General features: G+C 47.2%; 1 protein-coding gene across 1 annotated transcript in view; it reads right to left on the minus strand.

The window, feature by feature from the left end:
* Nucleotides 1-24,169, minus strand: part of mapkbp1 (mitogen-activated protein kinase binding protein 1) — a 90,606-nt gene that overhangs the window by 15,189 nt on the left and 51,248 nt on the right. Inside the window, exons 10-19 of the mRNA XM_056296292.1 lie at nt 19,520-19,709; nt 19,146-19,301; nt 16,432-16,628; nt 16,066-16,157; nt 10,648-10,773; nt 9,138-9,208; nt 5,707-5,828; nt 3,753-3,828; nt 3,245-3,356; nt 2,536-2,599 (exon numbers count right to left, since the gene is read on the minus strand). Coding sequence (XP_056152267.1) covers nt 2,536-2,599; nt 3,245-3,356; nt 3,753-3,828; nt 5,707-5,828; nt 9,138-9,208; nt 10,648-10,773; nt 16,066-16,157; nt 16,432-16,628; nt 19,146-19,301; nt 19,520-19,709 — 1,206 coding nt within the window. The remainder of the gene's footprint in view (nt 1-2,535; nt 2,600-3,244; nt 3,357-3,752; nt 3,829-5,706; nt 5,829-9,137; nt 9,209-10,647; nt 10,774-16,065; nt 16,158-16,431; nt 16,629-19,145; nt 19,302-19,519; nt 19,710-24,169) is intronic.

The following is a 24,169-nucleotide window of genomic DNA, read 5'->3' on the forward strand; positions in this document are numbered from 1 at the left end:
TTTGAAACCTTCTCTATACTTCTTCAACCCCCACCTCCTCCTCCTACTTCCTCCCTTCTCCCTGATGACTTCGCTAACTTCATTGACAAGAAGGTAAACGACATCAAATCCTCCATTTCTCACCACCCAGTTAGTGCTGCTTGCACTATCCCACCCTCTGCACCCTCCCTCACCTCTCCATGTCTCACCCTATCCCACCTCGCTCCCCTCTCCCCCAACAAGGTCCTCAACCTCATCACATCCAGCCGCCCCACCACATTCTCCCTTGACCCAGTCCCCTCCCTTCTTCTTCAGTATATAGCCCCTGAACGCCTCCCCTTTCTAACCCACCTCATCAACACCTCCCTCCAGGCAGGATGCTTTCCATCTGTCTTCAAGACTGCTAGAGTCACCCCCTTTCTCAAGAAACCATCACTTAACCCCTCTGACATCAAAAACTACAAACTGGTTTCCCTTCTACCCTTTCTATCCAAAACTTTTGAACGTGCTGTCTTTAACCAACTTTCTTTGTACCTCCACCAGAACAACCTCCTGGACCCCAACCAGTCTGGGTTCAGGGTGGGTCACTCGACAGAGACGGCCCTCCTTTCAGTGACAGAATCGCTGCACTCTGTGAGAGCCAACTCTCTCTCCTCTGTCCTGATACTCCTGGACCTGTCAGCTGCGTTCGACACAGTGAACCACTAGATCCTCCTCTCTACCCTCGAGGGGCTGTGTGTCACAGGCTCTGCACTCTCAATGTTTGCATCCTACCTGACGGGTCGCTCCTACCAGGTGACATGGAGGGGATCTGTGTCAGAGCCTCGCAGACTTACTACAGGCGTTCCACAGGGTTCGGTTCTGGGTCCTCTCCTTTTCTCCCTTTACACGACATCCCTGGGTTCTGTTATTCGCTCGCATGACTTCTCTTACCATTGTTATGCCGATGACACCCAGCTGATCTTGTCCCTTCTTCCCTCTGACGCACAAATAGAGACATGCATTGCTGCATGCTTGACTGACATCTCGGAGTTGATGGCGACACACCACCTGAAATCTGGACAAGACAGAGCTGATGTTCCTCCCAGGGAAAGGTTGCCTGCACCGAGACCTGGCCATCATCATTGACAACACCGTGGTGACGCCAACTCGGACTGTGAGGAATCTGGGTGTGATCCTGGACAACCAACTGTCATTTGCTGAAAACGTTGCATCGGTTGCTCGCTCCTACAGATTTCTCCTCTATAACATCAGGAGGATTCGCCCATTCCTCGCCGACGAGACGGCACAGGTGCTCACCCAAGCTCTGGTCATCTCCCAGCTGGACTAAAGCAACTCCCTCCTTGCTGGTGCCCCGGCGTCGGCCATCAGACCTCTGGAGCTTGTTCAGGAAGCTGCAGCTCGTCTGGTGTTCAACGCCCTAAGTTCTCCCACACAACTCACCTTCTCATGTCCCTACACTGGCTCCCAGTAGCTGCTTGCATCCAGTTTTAGACTCTGGTGCTAGCCTACAGGGCAGTGAAAGGAACAGCTGCTTCCTATCTCCAGGCCATGGTCAAGCCCTACACCCCCGCCCGACCACTTCGCTCTGCTGCCTCGGGACGCCTGGTCGCCCTGTTGCTCAGAGGCCCCTGCTGCTGATCGACCCGGTCACGGCTCTTTTCTGTCCTGGCCCCACAGTGGTGGAATGGACTCCCCACGGATGTCGGGACAGTGGAGTCACTGCCCATCTTTCGGCGCAGGTTGAAAACTCACCTCTTCAAGAACTACTACCCAGTAACTTGTTCTTAGCACTTATTGTATTCACTCATTTAAAAAAAAAAATCTTTCTCGCGCTTTTACTTTAGCACTGGTTTTGCTCTTAGATGCTTGTTTAGAGAGAAGATGCACTTATGACCTCTGATGACTAGTAGTTCTCCTGATTTCCTACGTTAAATGCACTTATTGTAAGTCGCTTTGGATAAAAGCGTGGGCTAAATGACTGGAATGTAATGTAATTGGAGTCTCAGAGCCTCAGAAATGGCTTTGTAATCCTTTCCAGACTGATACATCTCAACAACTTTTTTCCTCATCTCTTCCAGGGTTTCTCTTGATGGGTGCATAGTGTGCTGCTTGTTGAGACCTTGTAGCCTCCTTCATGTTGATGGTGAGGTTTTAGTATATAAGTCATGTTTAGATTCAACAGGGCTACCAATAATCAAGACTGGGTGTGTCTGCTCTGAGTCCAGTGATCAATTAAATGTGGTTATTTGGTTGACTGAGTAATTAAGGGGGCAATTCCTTTTTCACACAGGGTCAGTTGTTGTTGGATATCTGTTTGCCTTTAATGACCAAAATTATAATTAAAAAACTGAATTTTTGTGTTTGCTCAGGTTCTCTTTGTCTTATATTACATTTTGTATGAAGGTCTGAAACGATTAAGAGTGAAAAATATGCAAAAACAGAGGAAGCCAGGAAGGGGGTTAATAGTTTTTCACAGCACTGTATGTACTGTGGTACTGTGTTAGTCTGTTCGAGTTCCTGTTGTCTGTGTATGGGTATGTACTGTGTTATTACCTGTCTCCAGAGACGGTGATGAGATGCTTACAGTCATTGGTGAATTTCATCCCAGTTACAATCTCTGGTGGAGGCAACAGACGGACAAAAAGACAGACTGGTCGTCAGATAGTCTTTGAAATGGTGGAAACTTGAAATAACATTTCATACCTGTGCTGATGTGTATTAGAACCTGCCTCCATTTTCCCCCCTCATTTTTCTCCCCAATTGTACTTGGCCAATTACTCCACTGTTCTGAGTCGTCCCGGTTGCTGCTCCACCCCCTCTGCTGATCCGGGGAGGGCTGCAGACTAACACATGTCTCCTTCGATACATGTGGAGTCGCTAGCTGCTTCTTTTCACCTGACAGTGAGGAGTTTCACCAGGGGGACGTAGTGCGTGGGAGGATCACACTATTCCCCCCAATTCCCACTCCCCCTCGAACAGGCGCCCCGACCGACCAGAGGAGGTGCTAGTGGAGCGACCAGGACACATACCCACATCCGGCTTCCCACTCACAGACATGGCCAATTGTGTCTGTAGGGACGCCTGACCAAGTCAGCGGTAACACGGGGGCTCAAACCGGGATCCCCGTGTTGGTAAGCAACAGGATAGATCGCCATGCTACCCGAACGCCCCCTTGCCTCAATTTTTAACGTTTGCTAAATTCTATTCTATTCAATCTCTCAGGTTGTCTGGCCCAGGCTTCGCTGTAGAAGTTGGAAGTTACCTGAGTGTCCGTGCATGGTGGCCACACACTCCCCTGAGTAGAAGTCAAAGATACTGATGTTTTTATCTGAACAGCTGGTGGCGATGTAGAGCCCTGAGGGGTCCGTCTGGACCTGGAGGGGGAGAAAGAGAACCATGAAAAGTGAATTGTAGCTCTACATGGTTCCAAATCTTTTTCAGACATTATTTTCCAGAACATTTTCTATGACTTCATCTTAGATGTCCGTGCCAGGCGTTGCTGACAGGTCATATTATTCAGTATTAACTACCAGTGGAAGTCTCAATAGTCTCTACATGGACTGTCACTGAAAATACCGCTCACACTTCACACACTGATGTCACATAATCTAACTTTACTATTTCGATGATCTCAATGTTTCCAGTGCATTTGAGCAATCTGACCAATTTCAGGGTGTTTTCCACGAATGGAAGAAGTTTTCCAGGACATGTAAGAGCTCTGTTCTAATGATCATCCATAATGTGGAAGGATGTCTGAGACTCTGACTCACTTTGATGAGGGTCCCGTCCTCCCCCTGAGAGCCTTTATATAACTTCTTCTGCTTCCCATTACTGATGTTAAAGATCCTGGAGGGGAGAGAGACAAGGAGAGACACAGAGAGAGAGACAGCGACACAGAGAGATACATCAGAATGTGATCATCTTAACTTCCCATAGAACAGCCATTTTTTTTGACGGTGTCACCAAATCCGAACAGGCTTTCCAACTAATAAGGTTGTCCATCAATTGTAGCGCTGCTGTGTACTGTTCCCTTCCTGACCACTAGATGGCAACCTATCCATGTAGAACATGTAGAGCACCACAATGACATGGCGTGGACAACCAGCTCAGACGGCCAACAAGCAAACCAGCCAGTCAGGTAACCAGTTAATAAACCAGTCAGCCAGCGACTACTTCAACAGGTCTGTAAATGGGTGACCTGGTGAAGCAGGCAGTCGGCGGTGCATGTGATATTTCTGAACAGGCATTGTGTCGACTACTATACTTTCGGCTGTGTAAACCGTGTAAAAAGAGGAGAGCAAGGAGAAGAAAAGGAGGGATGTTTATGGTCGTTTCAGAGGATTTGTGGGTTCGGTCTTGTCATTCCTCACATTCCTCCTGTCCTCAATCTCCCCGTTGAGCCAGTTTGGCGCCTGGGACAGACCCCATTTAAACCATTAAACCATAGACCCAAACCCAGTCTGACCACTGAAGGGCTGCTCTGATTAACCAACAAACTGGAAGAGAGGTGGAGGAAGAGGAGGAGGAGGAGGAGGAGGAGGAGACGTCAGTCCCTAAAAAACTCAGGTTTAGCTCAGTGTTCATATGGCAGGTAAAAATATCGAATAAAATACAACAAAACTGATTAAATAAGCGCCATGTTGGATTCAAACAGGGTTTCCTGGCAACAGCAGGAGCCACGCCCAGCGGCACGTGATCAACGCAGCAAGTTGAACCAGCAGGCAATCACCAGACACATGGACAACAGCATGACAGCTAATCTCACCCAATCTAATCCTGTGTGTCTGTGTGTGTGTGTGTGTTAGCTAACTAAGCATATCTGCAGTCTGCAGGATGGTTCACTGATGACGTATGGGGGGGGGGGGAGGTTTCAACACACACACCACACATGCACGCACACATACACGCACACACACACACACACTCAAACCTGCTTACATCAATATGAGCTGTTGCTGCAATACTGTCGACAGGCCAGAGCAAGAACACAAACGCAAACACACACCTGAGTCATCCATTCATCAATTCAACACACACACACACACACACACACACACACAATAGGGCTGCACGATATTAGGAAAACATGCGATAACACTGTTGAATACTGCGATGATGACATGACTGGCGATACATAAACACATATTGAAGTGTACAGTTTAAGGTCTTTCTGCTTCAGGTGTGCTGCTCACACAGAGCCCAGACACCGAATAAACAATCTAAATGCACTATTTCCATTCCAGCAACATGGTTTTATTGACAAAAAAATGCACCTGGCTACAGCCACTATACTGACAATGAACAAATACCACCAACTTGGTTGCATGGCAACACAGTTTCTTCATCACTTTAACACATCTGGGCCTATTTAAATACTGCAGCTGCAGCAGTTTATATCATACACGACAACGCAACAGTCTCCACTTAAAACTGATGTCTGCAGAGTGAGTAACTAATGTCAGAATTTTATTTTTGACATATTTCATTGTTACTGAAGGGGGAGTCAGCCAAGTGACACTACCGCCTTTTTCCAGAGGGGGCACCAAAGTCAACATAAACTGCACGGCACGTGCACATACCATTTATTGCAGTTCAAGCAGTCTTTTGCGATACGTATATCGCGCATGTTGATACTGCGATGAAGGTACATTTTCGTTATATTGTGCAGCTCTAACACACACACACACACACACACACACTAGCAGTACCAGACAGAAGGCTGACCTGATGCTGCGGTCCTGACAGCCAATAGCAGCATACTTCCTGGTTTGGTCGATGTCCATGTCATACAGCGTGGTCTTCCTCACCACGTGGTGCGTCCTGGTGAACTCCATCCCCTCCTCTGTCTGCACAGGGACAGAGGAAGATGGATTACAGGTGAGACAGGTGAGGCCATTCCCAGTCTGTCTTCTGTAGCTCTACACAACACTTGTTTTGTTGCTGGTTCCGTTTCTGGCTGACCTGACGGTATTGGCTTCAACAAAATGTGAAATTCTGAAACCCCACTGGTCTCTGGTCCACGTTTACCTGAGCTGAGATACCTTAACCTGGTCTCTGGTCCACGTTTACCTGAGCTCAGATACCTTAACCTGGTCTCTGGTCCACGTTTACCTGAGCTGAGATACCTTAACCTGGTCTCTGGTCCACGTTTACCGGAGCTGAGATACCTTAACCTGGTCTCTGGTCCACGTTTACCTGAGCTGAGATACCTTAACCTGGTCTCTGGTCCACGTTTACCTGAGCTGAGATACCTTAACCTGGTCTCTGGTCCACGTTTACCTGAGCTGAGATACCTTAACCTGGTCTCTGGTCCACGTTTACCTGAGCTGAGATACCTTAACCTGGTCTCTGGTCCACGTCTACCTGAGCTGAGATACCTTAACCTGGTCTCTGGTCCACGTTTACCTGAGCTGAGATACCTTAACCTGGTCTCTGGTCCACCTTTACCTGAGCTGAGATACCTTAACCTGGTCTCTGGTCCACCTTTACCTGAGCTGAGATACCTTAACCTGGTCTCTGGTCCACCTTTACCTGAGCTGAGATACCTTAACCTGGTCTCTGGTCCACGTTTACCTGAGCTGAGATACCTTAACCTGGTCTCTGGTCCACGTTTACCTGAGCTGAGATACCTTAACCTGGTCTCTGGTCCACCTTTACCTGAGCTGAGATACCTTAACCTGGTCTCTGGTCCACCTTTACCTGAGCTGAGATACCTTAACCTGGTCTCTGGTCCACGTTTACCTGAGCTGAGATACCTTAACCTGGTCTCTGGTCCACGTTTACCTGAGCTGAGATACCTTAACCTGGTCTCTGGTCCACGTTTACCTGAGCTGAGATACCTTAACCTGGTCTCTGGTCCACGTTTACCTGAGCTGAGATACCTTAACCTGGTCTCTGGTCCACGTTTACCTGAGCTCAGATACCTTAACCTGGTCTCTGGTCCACGTTTACCTGAGCTGAGATACCTTAACCTGGTCTCTGGTCCACCTTTACCTGAGCTGAGATACCTTAACCTGGTCTCTGGTCCACGTTTACCTGAGCTGAGATACCTTAACCTGGTCTCTGGTCCACGTTTACCTGAGCTGAGATACCTTAACCTGGTCTCTGGTCCACGTTTACCTGAGCTGAGATACCTTAACCTGGTCTCTGGTCCACGTTTACCTGAGCTGAGATACCTTAACCTGGTCTCTGGTCTACCTTTACCTGAGCTGAGATACCTTAACCTGGTCTCTGGTCCACGTTTACCTGAGCTGAGATACCTTAACCTGGTCTCTGGTCCACCTTTACCTGAGCTGAGATACCTTAACCTGGTCTCTGGTCCACCTTTACCTGAGCTGAGATACCTTAACCTGGTCTCTGGTCCACGTTTACCTGAGCTGAGATACCTTAACCTGGTCTCTGGTCCACGTTTACCTGAGCTGAGATACCTTAACCTGGTCTCTGGTCCACGTTTACCTGAGCTGAGATACCTTAACCTGGTCTCTGGTCCACGTTTACCTGAGCTGAGATACCTTAACCTGATCTCTGGTCCACGTTTACCTGAGCTGAGATACCTTAACCTGGTCTCTGGTCCACGTTTACCTGAGCTGAGATACCTTAACCTGGTCTCTGGTCCACGTTTACCTGAGCTGAGATACCTTAACCTGGTCTCTGGTCCACGTTTACCTGAGCTGAGATACCTTAACCTGGTCTCTGGTCCACGTTTACCTGAGCTGAGATACCTTAACCTGAATTCCTTTAAGGAAAAACTGAAGCTGAACTGATTGGTTTTATTGGACTCAGGTTACTGGTCCAGTATGGTGGGTTAGTACAGTAGGTTTGTTTTTGGTTTGGCTAGAAAGCCCCTAGAGAAGGACAGTCTTCATTAAATAGAAGCTTTAATTAACCGGGGGGGGGTAATTAGACTGTAGCTGCAGCCTGAATTCATGGTTTCGATACGATACATCCGCCAAAACCCAACAGGCTTTCCTCTGTAAATAACACATGGTCTTTACTGATGAAGAGTCCTCAAGCTTCTGAAGCTACCTACATACAGAGAACATGGATGGCTGCACACTATGCATGAGCACAGGACGCAGCATATGTCCGGTTCCACGGACGACGGTGGTTTAAGCTACGATGTTGTATATCAATGTTGGAATTTAGTGAAAACTCGTAAAACGTAAAGTTTCCTTTCTTACCCCCTTGAGTTAACGAGGCCAATGAGGTATCCAAGTTTATTTGTATGTTTCTCAATGCTTGTAGCCATTGGATATGCTAACGGCTAATATGCTAAATGGCGTTCACATGATAGCAACGTGATAGCCCAGCTATGTTTCAGTGAGTGTTTAGCAAGCCAAGCTAATTATCTGTCGGTTTAGCAGCTTATAGCCTTCAAAGTTAATGGGTTGTGTGAGCTATATTTTGTGTTTGTGATATATGTTTTAATGGTTATTCTCTATGAGAATGTATTATATCAGACTGATTTGATGTCTTGTGTAGCTCATTTATCTAGTTCTCACGGCATGTTTGACGGCATGGATATGCAAAATAAATGCCTGTAACCAAAAAAAAAAGTTTTCAAAAATACAGATAACATACAGGCAATTTTTAAGGTCATATACGTTAATATACAGGTAACATACTGATAATATACAAGGGTTATATAGGTAAGGTTTTTTTTCATTAAATTGCAGGTATCCATCCATCCAGCCATTATCCAAACCACTTCTCCTGCTCTCAGGGTCGCGGGGATGCTGGAGACTATCCCAGCAGTCATTGGGTGGCAGGCGGACCCCCTGGACAGGCCGCCAGCCCATCACAGGACGGACACACACACACACACCCAGGGACAATTTAGTACGGCCGGTTCACCCGACCTACATGTCTTTGGACTGTGGGACGAAACCCACGCAGACACTGGGAGAACATGCAAACTCCACACAGAGGACGACCCCCAAGGTTGGAAAACCCCGGGGCTCGAACCCAGGATCTTCTTGCTGAGAGACGACTGCGCTAACCACTGCACCACCATGCCGCCCAAAAAAATTAAATGAAATTGCAGGTATGTTGTTCTTAAAGAAAGCCGAAAGAAGAAGTTGTTCTTAAAGACATCAAGAGTGCAGGTGAACAGAGTGAAATCAAACTTTAACAAAACAACCTGGTTGTGTTTTTACCTTCTGGGCAGTGCGGAAGTAGATGCTCTTATCTGCTCCACAGCTGATCATCCTGACTTTGCCCTCATTGGCTGACGAACAGGAAATAGGAAGGAGAAATGTCAATGTGATTACTCTTTAACCTACTCTTCCTGTAAAACAACCCTCTAAAATCAGCCTAGGGGATTCAAATCTCACAAAACCAGTCTATGCAAACTAACAGACATTTTCAGCTTGACATCAGTTTTCCTCAACTTTCTTATATATCAGATACGAGGATAGAGGGCGCTGTATGTCATATATTGTTGTATAATGTACTGATTATAAAGCCCTTGGGACTACCTTGTGATTTTGGGCTATGCAAATAATGACTTGAATCGGAAACCAAGTCTGGTGACCCTGTCGGATGGCTGACATTTTGTCAAGCAACGTTTTTCATCCTAGGTCATGGTACGACTTCCACTTAATGTTCTACAGCCCAGGAAACTCAAAAGAAACGTTAGCATGAGCTTTACCTCCCTCCATGTGTGAGCCAGAGACACTATAGCTCACACAAAGCTGTATCTGACTGGACGTGCTTCGACTCAGAACGGCAGTCCATGACTTCCGCTCTCCACTGCAGCGGTCATACCAGTTTCCTGTTTGTTGGCGTGTGCTGCTGACAACGGCACATGTTTCGCCATAACTGCAAAATTCACCATAGATAAATGTCAACCACATGCACACAACTGTCGACAAACGTTCACCTGCACCTGCCAGCACACGGGTGGAAAGGTTCAAGTTGTACATATCAAGTTACGTCCACAATGCCGTCTGCCCGTCCGTCCGTCCGTCCTCATAATTGTGGATGTAACTTCTCACCCGTTTGCTGGCAGGTGCAGGTGAAAGTTTGTCGAAAGTTTTGTGCTTATCGTTGACATTTATCCATGGTAAATCTTGCAGGCATCGTGAAAAATATGCCATTGTCAATAGCCAAGGCTCCGCGTTTCCCATTTTCACCGAAAAATACCCAGATTTTTTTGAAAAGGAGCAGATTGGTTGAAACTGATTTTCACCCGGATTTTATGTTTCCCGGGATCCAGAAGTTGTTCCTGTTCGTGTGAGGTTATGTAACAGTGCCCTCTTGTGGCGAAATTCGGCATGCTGAATGGCTTTGGAAAAAAACAAAAACAAAAAAGACGAAAACGCTGAGCCTTGTCAACAGCTCACGCCAACAAACAGGAAACTGGCATGACCTCTGCAGTAGAAACCGGAAGTCAGTGGACTAGAGTTATGCACAGAGCCGAGTGGGGCCAAAGTGGTTAATCTGAGTGGTATGCGTTTCCCAAGCTAGCGATGCTGCCGGGTTGTGCGACACCGCTCTCTCATTAGGGGAAGACTGGCTTAGCCAGTGCACGGCAGCTTTTCCACTCAACGCGAGTCGACAGCTTGAGAGGAAACACGCCGTCGTCTGGAGTTCCTGTTCTATTCCGAAACAGACGTTGTGGTAGGTAGGCAGTTTATAGGGGTCAGAGTTCAGGGGGTCTCTCACCAGCGAATCGTACGGACGTGATGGAGGAGGAGTGTTCGTCCAGTGTCTGTAGGAGGCTGTACTCCTTCCCAGCATCCAGCACGTGAATCAGACGGTCACGACTCGCCGTAGCCAACAAGTTCAGACCTGAAGGAGAGAAGAGACGGACGAAGAGAGTGAAGAAGAGGACAAAGAGAAAGACAAACAGAGGGAAGTCATTTTTGTTTTCATTTTCAGAGCAGTCTGAGCAGTGCTCTCGTCATGAGATCTGATGTTGATCAGGAGGCAGAGACAGATGAGATCTGATGTTGATCAGGAGGCAGAGACAGATGAGATCTGATGTTAATCAGGAGGCAGAGACAGATGAGATCTGATGTTAATCAGGAGGCAGAGACAGATGAGATCTGATGTTAATCAGGAGGCAGAGACAGATGAGTCCTGATGCTGATCAGGAGACAGAGACAGATGAGTCCTGATGTTAATCAGGAGGCAGAGACAGATGAGATCTGATGTTAATCAGGAGGCAGAGACAGATGAGATCTGATGTTGATCAGGAGGCAGAGACAGATGAGATCTGATGTTAATCAGGAGGCAGAGACAGATGAGTCCTGATGTTGATCAGGAAGCAGAGACAGATGAGATCTGATGTTGATCAGGAGACAGAGACCGATGAGATCTGATGTTGATCAGGAGGCAGAGACAGATGAGATCTGATGCTGATCAGGAGACAGAGACCGATGAGATCTGATGTTGATCAGGAGACAGAGACAGATGAGATCTGATGTTGATCAGGAGACAGAGACAGATGAGTCCTGATGCTGATCAGGAGGCAGAGACAGATGAGATCTGATGTTAATCAGGAGGCAGAGACAGATGAGTCCTGATGTTGATCAGGAAGCAGAGACAGATGAGTCCTGATGTTGATCAGGAGGCAGAGACAGATGAGATCTGATGTTGATCAGGAGACAGAGACAGATGAGTCCTGATGCTGATCAGGAGGCAGAGACAGATGAGATCTGATGTTAATCAGGAGGCAGAGACAGATGAGATCTGATGTTGATCAGGAGGCAGAGACAGATGAGATCTGATGCTGATCAGGAGACAGAGACAGATGAGATCTGATGTTGATCAGGAGGCAGAGACAGATGAGTCCTGATGTTGATCAGGAAGCAGAGACAGATGAGTCCTGATGTTGATCAGGAGGCAGAGACAGATGAGATCTGATGCTGATCAGGAGGCAGAGACAGATGAGTCCTGATGTTGATCAGGAAGCAGAGACAGATGAGATCTGATGCTGATCAGGAGACAGAGACAGATGAGATCTGATGCTGATCAGGGAGCAGAGACAGATGAGTCCTGATGTTGATCAGGAAGCAGAGACAGATGAGATCTGATGCTGATCAGGAGGCAGAGACAGACGAGATCTGATGCTGATCAGGGAGCAGAGACAGATGAGTCCTGATGCTGATCAGGAAGCAGAGACAGATGAGATCTGATGCTGATCAGGAGGTAGAGACAGATGAGTCCTGATGTTGATCAGGAAGCAGAGACAGATGAGATCTGATGCTGATCAGGGAGCAGAGACAGATGAGTCCTGATGTTGATCAGGAAGCAGAGACAGATAAGATCTGATGTGAATCAGGAGGCAGAGACAGATGAGATCTGATGCTGATCAGGAGGCAGAGACAGATGAGATCTGATGCTGATCAGGAGGCAGAGACAGACGAGATCTGATGCTGATCAGGAGACAGAGACAGATGAGATCTGATGCTGATCAGGAGGCAGAGACAGATGAGATCTGATGTTGATCAGGAGGCAGAGACAGATGAGATCTGATGCTGATCAGGAGGCAGAGACAGATGAGATCTGATGTTGATCAGGAGGCAGGAGACAGATGAGATCTGATGTTAATCAGGAGGCAGGAGACAGATGAGATCTGATGCTGATCAGGAGGCAGAGACAGATGAGATCTGATGCTGATCAGGAGGCAGGAGACAGATGAGATCTGATGTTAATCAGGAGGCAGAGACAGATGAGATCTGATGCTGATCAGGAGGCAGAGACAGATGAGATCTGATGCTGATCAGGAGGCAGAGACAGATGAGATCTGATGTTAATCAGGAGGCAGAGACAGATGAGATCTGTTCTCAGACCAGCAGAGATACACATGAGCCTCTACAAACCAAAATAGCATTTTAAACTTATTTTAAAGTCTGTTAAAGTCCCATTTTAAACTTTTTCCCCCTCTTCAACCCAGTTGTACTTGGCCAATTACCCCACTCTTCCGAGCCGTCCCGGTCTCTGCTCCACCCCCTCTGCTGATCCGAGGAGGGCTGCAGACTACCACATGCCTCCTCCCATACATGTGGAGTCACCAGCCACTTCTTCTCACCTGACAGTGAGGAGTTTCACCAGGGGGACGTAGTGCGTCGGGGGATCACGCTATTCCCCCATTTCCCCCTCCCTCCCGAACAGGCGCCCCGACCGACCAGAGGAGGCGCTAGTGCAGCGACCAGGACACATACCCAAATCCGGCTTCCCACCCGCAGACACAGCCAATTGTGTCTGTAGGGACGCCCGACCAAGCCGGAGGTAACACGGGGATTCGAGCCGGTGATCCCCGTGTTGGTAGGCAACGGAATAGACTGTTACGCCACCCGGGCGCCCATTTTAACATCTGTTAGGACATCAACTGCTGCTGACATCACACCTGACCCATAAAAACGAGTTTAAGAGCCCAGAAGAGAGGACCGAGTTCAGGTCAGTGTCAGGTTTAGAAACTGGTGTGAAATTCATCAGGTTTGTTCAGACACAACCAGTGTGTGTGTGTGTGTGTGCGTTCATTTGATAGACTGGTGAACTGTCCAGAGTGTCTCCCTGCCTTCTACCCAGTGCATGCTGGGATAGACTCCAACCTCCTTAATGAATGACTCTCATGGGGACAGTTAACACGCACACACACACACACACACACCAGTAGCAGTGTGTGTGTAAAGGCTTATCTGATGGGATTACAGTGCATGTGTGGCACAGTGCTAATTATGGTTATGAGCCTATTAACCCCAGCACCGACTACACATGTGCCTGTGTTCGTTTGTGTGCGTTGTGAGTGTGTATGATAACATGTGACCTGTGTATAAATGTGTGTGTGTGTATGTGTTCTGTATGTGTGTGAGTGTGCATGATATCATGTGTAGCGTGTACGTGTGTGTGTGTGGTCTGTATGTGTGAGTGTGTATGATAATATGTGTAGTGTGTGGTAGTATTGTATGTGTGTGAGTGTGTATAACGTGTAGTGTGTGTGTGTGTGTGTACACTATATGTATGTGTGTGTGTATTACATGTGTAGTGTGTGTGTATGAGTGTATGATAACGTGTGTGTGACTGTAATGTAATGTAATGTGTGTGTGTACTGTATGTGTGTGAGTGTGTATGATAACATGTGTAGTGTGTGTGTGTGCATAATAACATGTGTAGTGTGTGTGCATAATAACATGTGTAGTGTGTGTGTGTGTGTGTGTGTGTGTGGGGTCTGGTCACCAGATGAGCTTTACTGCCACGATGCATTCTTCAGATTGTTCAGTCTGAACTCTCTCGGGGTTTTAAAATGGAGAACATCTCTCCTGCTCTGAGCTCTTTACTAATATTTACTCTCACTTCTCCAAACTAGCTCTTAGGCACAAATACACACACACACATACACATAAATACACACACAAATACACACGTAAATACACACGTAAATAACTGTGCTTGTGTTCTCGTGATTTTATTGTCACGTTTGTTTGTTTTCCCTTTCTTGCCTTACCCCCTACAGAGGCTGATCACCTCTTGTCAGGTCGTCTTTTACAGGGAGCGTTTGTTCTTAAGTGACTGGACTACTTGAAATAAAGGTTCAACAGATAAAACCACTGGACTTGAACTGTAGACTCCTGAATTTGGTTTTTAGGGCTGGATAAAATGGCCATTCATGTCGGAAAAACAAAATCTACCAAGTGATGGACAGATAAGCAGAACTCTCATCCCATCTCCAGCCCCTCTCCGGGGTGGGGTCGTGGTGCCAGCAAGCTAAGTAGGGCACTCCAGACGTCCCTCCCCCAGCAACGCCCTCCAGCTCCTCCTGGGGGGTCCCAAGGCGTTCCCAGGCCAGACTAGACATGTAGTCCCTCCAGTGAGTTCTGGGTCTACCCCGGGGTCTCCTGCTAGTTGGACGTCCCTGGTAAACCTCCAAAGGAAGGTGCCCAGGAGGCATCCTGATCAGATGCCCAAACCACCTCAACTGGCTCCTTTCGACGCAAAGGAGCAGCGGCTCTACTCTGAGCTCCCTGTGGATGTCGGAGCTCCTCACCCTATCTCTAAGGCTGAGCCCAGACACCCTACGGAGGAAACTCATTTCAGCTGCTTGTATCCACCATCTCATCCTTTCGGTCACTACCCAAAGCTCATGACCATAGGTGAGGGTTGGAAGGAAGACTGATGGGTAAACTGAGACCTTTGCCCTCCAGCTCAGCTCCCTCTTCACCACAATGGTCCAGTACAACATCCACATTACTGCTAATGCTGCACCAATCCACCTGTCAATCTCCCGCTCCATCCTACCCTCACTCCTCAACAAGACCCCGAGGTACTTGAACTCCTTCACTTGAGGCAACAACTCATCCCCAACCCGGAGGGAGCAATCCACCATTTTCCAGTGGAGAACCATGGCCTCAGACTTGGAGGTGCTGACTCTCATCCCAGCCATTTCACACTCAGCTGCAAACCGCCCCAGTGTGTGCTGGAGGTCACGTTCTGATGAAGCCAACAAAACCACATCATCTGGGAAGAGCAGAGATGCAATTCTGAGGTTCCCAAAACGGACACACTCCTCACCTTGGCTGCACCTTGAGATCCTGTCCATGAATATCACAAACAGAATCGGAGACAAGGGACAACCTTGGTGGAGTCCGACACCCACCAAAAATGTGTTTGACTTTGTGCCGAGAATGTGGACACAGCTCTCACTTTGGTTATACAAGGACAGGATGGCTTGTAGCGACTGCCCCGGTACCCCATACTCCCGCAGTACCCCCCACAGAGTGCCCCGGGGTACACGATCATAAGCCTTCCCCAAGTCCACAAAACACATGTAGACTGGCTGAAACATATAATATAAGCAGAGCTTATATTCTTTAATTTAATGTTGTGCCATGAAAGATTTGGATGAGGTCATGACGACATGAGGTGTTCGATGATGTTCATTTATGGAAGTGAACCGAGATGAAGGAGGCCGTTTTGTTCTATGGTGTTCTCATGTGCGGAAATTAAGTCTTTTATTATCGCAGTATTATTTACTTTGGTGAGTTATGTTTCTCAGAATGATCATGCTAATAATAAGTTATCTGTCTGATGGTTCACTTTCTTAATGAAGATGTTTTAAAAAAACAACGGCTCTCACACCTGTATCAGGTGTGGAGAATTCCAGACAGAGGATCTCTGAGTCGTGGGCCTGGACATTAAGAATCTCCTCCATACTCTCCAGGTCATGGACCCTGCAAAAACACACACACACACACACACACACACACACACACACACACACACACACAGCCCAAATATAATGTTTGTGTGTGTTGAAGACAAAGTGACAGTGAGAAAGAGAGAGAGAGAGATAGAGAGAGAGAGAGGTCAGAGCTGAGAAAAGTTTCTAACTGGATTTGAACAGCAGCTCTAGTACCTGCAGGACTCCGCCCCTCTCCTCACAGTCCAATCAGATTAGTCACATGCCCCCCCCCTTTCCCCAGAAGAACAATCAGTGGACCTCACCTGAGGACTCCCATGCGGTCTCCAGACGCCAGGTGCTGTCCGTCTGGACTAACACACATGGTCCTGATGCCCATTCTCATCTCAGACGTCTGAGCCTCTGACCCAGAGACCGCCTTCTCAGGGTTGCCCGTGGTAACGCACTCGTTGTCCAGCAGGCCGCCGACGTTGTCGTCCATGTAGATGATCTTCTGGAGGTCCTGGAAGGTCAGAGGTTAAAGGTCAGATGTAAACTTGGTAAAACACAAAGAGGAAAAGACATGTGACCTCGCCCTGACTGGGGAAGGCTGGACACAGACCACAACCTCGGGACGCTTTTTACCAATACAAACAAAGTATTTAACAGACAAACACTCAGGATTAAATGTTTTAATCCAAATGTAAGTGACATGAGTTAGTTTTAGAAATACATAACTGAATAATTAAAAAGATTTGACGTTGAAGTGTCTTATTCACACAGATTACCAATGAGTAGATTGGTACCACTGAATTTATTTATTTATTGGGGGGGGGGGTTCTCCCTTTTTTCTGTATCCAGCCAATTACCCCACTCTTCTGAGCCGTCCCGGTCGCTGCTCCACCCCCTCTGCCGATCCAGGGAGGGCTGCAGACTACCACATGCCTCCTCCCATACATGTGGAGTCACCAGCCACTTCTTTTCACCTGACAGTGAGGAGTTTCACCTGGGGGATCCTCCCACATAGCGCGTGGGAGGATCATGCTATTACCCCCCAGTTCCCCCTCCCCCCTGAACAGGCGCCCCGACCAACCAGGACACATACCCACATCCGGCTTCCCACCTGCAAACACGGCCAATGATGTCTGTAGGGACGCCCGAGCAAGCTGGAGGTAACACGGGGATTCCAACCGGCGATCCCCGTGTTGGTAGGCAACGGAATAGACCGCTACGCCACCCAGACGCCCCAGTATCACTGAATTTAAATCCCAGGGGTCAGCTGCATCAGTTACGTGTAAGTTGTAATGTATTTCCTATGTCAGAATTTACACCATGCTAGCTAAAAACGGATTGCACTGCTCCGGCTAGTTATTCCTAAGAACTCATAAGAAACCCTCACACACAGCAGCTAGCAGCTGTAGCCGTTTGAGTTAGCTAACAGAGAACAGTAAGGTTTTGTTAAAACAAATCAGAGCAAACTTAAACTACATCAAACATAACAATAACCAGCTATTAGAACGTTTGGAGCTATCAGTAGAAAACAGTGAATATATTCATTATCAGCGTACTTATACATAATACAGACTTCATCTTCTTGGTGATGTTGACATCTTTCTGAGGCGGGTGTACAGTTCCATATTTACATGCGTGAACGTTTCTGATTGGCTAGCTGCTGAAATGTCTGCCTGGTAACAGAGATTTACACATTATTCTATGTACATTTCTTACCCCATTTAAAGAACATTCCATTTTCATTTACAATATGTGCTCTGTAAATAAAGACGCTGAATATGGAGCTGCTAGGGAAGAGGAGAAGAGGAAGGCCAAAGAGGAGGTTTATGGATGTGGTGAGGGAGGACATGCAGGTCGCTGGTGTGACAGAGGAAGATGCAGAGGACAGGAAGAGATGGAAATGGATGATCCGCTGTGGCGAACCCTAATGGGAGCAGCCGAAAGTAGTAGTAGTAGCTCTGTAAATTAGGATGGATGATGGTGGATGGAAGGATGAATGAATGGATAGACCTACCTATGAATGGGTGATTTATTGTAGTACTAGTCACACACATATATATACGTATATATATATTTATTCCAGTGTGGGAAGATGGCGGCGCAAACTTGCGTTTGCGGCGGCCTCACCCAGTGCCGTCCGTGCGGTGTCTTTAGCTACGTTTAGGTTTGTTTTATCTTTGTTTGATGGCTGGGGGGGTTGGCGCTGGACTGGTTGGGAAAGCTTGGTCTGCTGCGACCTTTGGGCCCAGGGACTGCAGCCCTGACCGGAGCTGCGCCCGAGCAGGTAACACCAGGGGTGGTCTGACAGGATGGGGAAGCGGGGCAGGCTAAGCTAAATGCTAGCCCATGCAGACCGGCAGTTGCGATAACACTGAGGGTGGTCTGGCGGCAGCCTCGCCTAGCGTTGACTGTGTTTTGGTGTTTTTGTGTGGAGTGCGGGGAGGTGTGTCAAAAGTGTCTGGCTGTGAGAGCTGCCGCTGGATTGGCTGAGGGAGCCGGGTCTGCTATGTCCGGTGGGCCCAGGGACCGCAGCCCTGACCGGAGCTGCGCCCGAGCAGGTAACACCAGGGGTGGTCTGACAGGACGCGGAAACGGGGCAGGCTAAGCTAACTGCTAGCCCATGCAGACCGGCAGTTCTGACAGTCATCCTGGCATCGTTGTCTGGACAGTGGAATTTTTGGACTGTGTTGCTGAGTGGACTATTACCCCCTGATTGAGTGACTGAGTGTACTGTGTTGTCAACTGTTTGTGTTTTTTTGCTTTGTTCTCTCTGTTTTTGTATGCTTTTGGTGGTGTTGTTTTTGGAAATTTTGGATGTGTTTTTGTCTTTTGTATCAAACTGTTGTGGGCTGGGGGAAACGGAATTTTGTTTCTTTTGTGTACGCAAGTACATGAAAGAAATGACAATAAACTGTTCCTGATTCCTGATATATACAACTGTGTTATTATTTTTATATCTATGTAATATAATAAAGGTTTTTATATCTGCATGCATTTGTGTGTGTGTGTGTGTGTGTGTTTTCCTCACCTGGCTGATTATATTCCTGCAGGGGACGGTGTTGAGGCCATCAATGTTCCAGAGTCTGATGGTGTTGTCTGAGGAGCATGACAGGAAGGAGCCCGGGGGGAGCCACGCCTGCACCCCCCCTCCTCCCACTTCTGCCCTGTCCCTCTCTGGGTACATCTGACAGAAACACAAGGGTTAAACTGGAGATTATTATGGGATGGTTTGTTAAACTGATGTCAACAACCACATCATCACTGTTATTCATTATTAACAATGATGTTCTTTAAAGCCACAGAGTCATTTAAACTATGAGCAGCAACACACACACACACACACACACACACACACACACACACACACACACACACACACACACACACACACACAGTGTGTACCTCCAGACTCCAGACGCAGGTGGCATGGTAGAGGGCGGAGTAGACTTTGCCAGGCCGCCGCAAGTCACGGACATCCCATACATACAGACTATGATCGTTATAAACACACGACAACCAGCGGCTGGCAGGGTCATAGGTCACTGCCACAGTGTCCGGATAACGACCCTCTGTCCTGCAGGAGAACAGATGACTGAGAAGGACAGAATAGGAGAGCAGGAGAGAGAGAAAGAGAAAAGAGAGAGTGTTATTTTTAGTTGTTTTAGACTTAAGTGCTGCCTTTGACACAGTCGATCACAACATCCTCTTACATCACTTAGAGACTTGGGTTGGCATCAAGGCCTGGGCTCTTAGCCTAGTACGCTCTTACTTCACCAACAGAACTTTTTATGTTGTTCTCGGTAACTCTACTTCCTTGATGGCTCAGTTGAGTTGTGGTGTCCCTCAAGGCTCAGTTCTTGACCTCCTTCTCTTTTCTATATACATGCTGCCCCTTGGCCAGGTCATTCAAAATCACTATGTGCTTTACCATTTTTATGCTGACGACACTCAGTTCAACCCGGTATCACGCCAAAGCGTGTAATACACCTGCTGGTCCAGGGTGTCAGTGTCACGGTATGCCTCACTCAGGCGTGAAAAGTACACGCGTGTATGAAGGTGCAGTGCCAGCAGGGGGCGATGATTAAGAGGTGAAGGCAGGTTACGGTTAGGGTTAGGGTTAAGGTTAGGGTTAAGGTTAGGGTTTGGGTTGGGTTAGGGTTCTTGTTAGGGTTGGGATAGGGTTATGGTTACGGTTAGGTTTAGGGTTGGGTTAGGGTTATGGTTGGGTTAGGGTTAGGGTTAGGCGAGGGATTTTGGAAAATGCTGTATGCTTCTTTTCCTCCGTGGGGAGTTGCTGGCATTGAGTTAATCATCACCCCCTGCTGGCACTGCACCTTCATACACGCGTGTAGTTTTCACGCCTGAGCGAGGCAAACCGTGACACTGACACGCTGGACCAGCGTGTATATTACACGCTTTGGCGTGGTACCGGGCTGCTCAGTTATACATGCCACTAAAACCCACAGATCCTAGCACCCTAGCAAATCTCCCAACTTGTCTCTCTGACATTAAATCCTGATGTCTGAAAATGTTCTCAAATTTAATAAGTCTGAGGTCATTCTGTTCGGTCGTGAAAATTCCATCAGGCCTTTTGATACTAATCTTGGTGGCCTGTCAGGTAGTCTTAAGCAGGCTGCTAGGAATCTTGGGGTAATATTCGATGCTAACCTTGGTCTTGATAATCAACTCAAACATTTTGTTTAGTCATGCTTTCTCCAGCCCAAGCTAATCTCCAACTTTTATCAATTGCTGATCTGCACAAAGTTGTATCTGCGTTTATCTGTTCTCAGCTTGACTATAATGCACTTTATTCTGGTATCAGCGAGGGCTTCCTCCACCATCTGCAGTTGGTACAAAATGCCACCGCTCAGCTCATTACCAGGTCAAAAAGGCATGACCATATCACTGACACCACCGAAACAGCCTAGGACCCGAGCCACGCGACCATCACCATGTAGACAAAAAAAAAATGCTTGGTTCTCTCCTGTTTATCCATTACATGGTCCCCCTTGGTAACATCATACAGTGTCATGGTCTCCACTTCCACTTTTACGCTGATGACATCCAACCCTACATCGCCACTAAATCCATCACCACTACAACTTACTCCCGTCTGACCAAACTCACCTCTTCAGAATTGCTTTTTAATGTGTGTCTTTATGCATGCTCAATAATCCAGGTTAAGAAAATCACAGGAAGTTTGATCAGTTCATCTGGAAAAAGCATTTATTGAGAGAGAAATGTTTCATTTCATGCAGTCAATTGAGACTGAAGAGGTCACTTAGATGAGTGATGAACCATTTCTCTCTCAATAAATGTTGGGTCCAGATGAACTGATTCAACTTTCTGTGATTTTTAATGCGTGATTAATGTCGCGCTTTATGCTTTGGGTGTGTTGTTTTCATGTGTATTTATACATATGTAAAGCATCTTTGAGTATTTTGAAAAGCTCTGTATAAAGAAAATGTATTCTTATTACCCATATCCACGTTTATCTCTTGTTCATCGCTCCTGTATTATATTTTGATTACTTAGCGTGTAAACATTTTGCAGCTGTTTGACTGTTTGGTATAAAGCAACAACCTCACCGAGACACATTCCCTGTGTGAGAAAAAATACAGTGCAAAATAAAGAAATCTGATTCTTAGACAGACAGACAGACGGGGGGGGGGGGGACAGAGAGAGAGAGAGGGGACGGACAGACAGACAAACAGACAGACAGACAGAGAAAAAGAAAGGGAGAGAGATAAGAATTTTGTTTCCACGGTTACCTTTCTGTGTTTTCATTGGTCAGCTGACCTTTACGTGCCAGCTAGCCTGGCCAGCATCCTGTAACCATGACAACCACCAAGCTAGCCCCGGAGAAATTTACTGATATAATACTGCTTTTATCAACATTTATTAATACATTAAACATGATTATTACTTAGCTTTGTTATGGATATTACATTATAAATACAGTTTAGACTACATGGGGGTCACACATTTTGCTGAAGCTGAGTGTCTCGTCAAAGTACAGGATCATCACACACGCACACACACACACACACACACACACACACACACACACACACACACACACACACACACACACACACACGCAGAGCCTGCTCTCAGTGACAGTGGTGGAGAGAGAACTAAAGGGTAAAAGTCTGGTTGTGTGTCGCTAGAGTCAGTGCTGACAACGCTCATTGCCACAAGTGTAACAAGTGTTTTGCATGTAAGGGCGGAAACACAAACGCTCTTTCGAGACATCTGGCGTATGTGCATCAAATACAGGCGGAGAAATGCACAGTTTTCGACTGCCTAGGTCTTCGTTCATCTCTTGTTGGCCCATCCAGCTCAGGTATGTTATGCATGCTAGCAGGCTAGAGCCCACACGCAGCTAACTAAATTATACACACATGGGTTAATGATTAAAAGTAATGCTCTGTCCAGATATGAGAAAATAATGTTGATTCTGTTCTTAATTTGTTTTGGGTTTTTTTCTCTTAAAAAATTAAAAACAAAGAACTCAGAGGTCTTGGTCTGGGCAACTCCACCTGTAATTGGCTATTTGATTTCCTGACAGGCAGGCACCAGACTGTGAGAAGAGATAAAACATTCTCATCCACATTAGTTCTTAGGACCGGTGTACCTCAGGGCTGCTGTCTAGGTCCCCTATTGTACAGTCTGTTTTCACACAACTGTGTTACTGAATATGACAACAGCATTATTAAATTCGCAGATGACACCACAGTGATTGGACTAATAAGTGACAGTAATGAGAGGGCCTATACGAGGGAATTGGAAGATTTAACCATATGGTGCCATGATAACAACCTGTCTCTTAATGTCAATAAAGGAAAAGAAATCATTTTTGATATTAGAAAAATATTAGATATTAGATAATATACTGATATTAGAGAGAAAGTCTGGTTGGGAGAGCTGGCGCTGGATTGCCTGGAGAGCTTGGTCTACTTCGTCCGGTGGGCCCAGGGACCACGGCCCCTGCCTGGAGCTGAGCCCGAGGGGGAAACACCAACGGCGGTCTGACAGGACACGGAAGCAGGGTGGGCTAAGCTAACTGCTAGCCCATGCAGACCGGCAGGTCCGACAGTCATCCTGGCTGGCGTTTGTTCCCTTGGACAGTGATTTTTTTTGTTTAGTTTGGATATGTGTGTTCTTGTAGTTCTTGTAGTTTTTAGATGTGTTTTTGTCTTCATGTTGCACGGGCCGGGGGAACGGCATTTTGTTTCATTTCATGTACACAAGTGCATGAAATGAAATGACAAATAAAGTGTTCCTGATTCCTGATCAGAGGAAACCACACTCTTATTTCCAGCAACAGGTCATCTGCTGAAATTGTGGACAGTTTTTAGTTTTCTCGGTTCACACACCACAGACACCCTCACATGGTCTCTCAACACCAACTGCATCCTGAAGAAGGTACAGCAGAGACTGTATTTTCTGAGGCGGCTCAAGGGTTTTGGTATGAGTACCAAAACATGAACTTTTATCTCAGTACCATGGAGAGGGTGTTGACAGGCTGTATCACAGTGTGGTTTGGCAACCTGACTGCTCAGGACTGCAGACTGCTGCAAAGGACTGTAAAGACAGCAGCATCCATCCATCCATCCATTATCCAAACCACTTATCCTGCTCAGGGTCACGGGATGCTGGAGCCTATCCCATTAATCATTGAGGGGCAGGCGGGAAGACACCCTGGACAGGCCGCCAGTAGTGCTGGAGACGGAAACTTCAGTGCATATGAAACTAGAGGAAGACGATGGACATTGAGGATGGTGCTGCACGATCGCTGGGAGGACAACGCGTGGCCGAGGACAACTGGCGGAGGGGCACCGAGGCGAAACGAGAGCTGACTCCATGGGAGAGCCATGCTTAGTCGCTGCTGGGGGCTCAGATGTCAGCTGCTATGCCGCGCCTCACGCCACACCACCCACAGGAAAAGCTGTCACACACACACCCACACACACCCACACATTCACACCTAGGGACAATCTGTTATGTAAAATATCGACTTAATAAATGTCATAAAATTGTGGCAGTAAA

The sequence above is a fragment of the Lampris incognitus genome, chromosome 16 (genome assembly GCF_029633865.1).
Source record: "Lampris incognitus isolate fLamInc1 chromosome 16, fLamInc1.hap2, whole genome shotgun sequence".
NCBI lineage: Eukaryota > Metazoa > Chordata > Actinopteri > Lampriformes > Lampridae > Lampris > Lampris incognitus.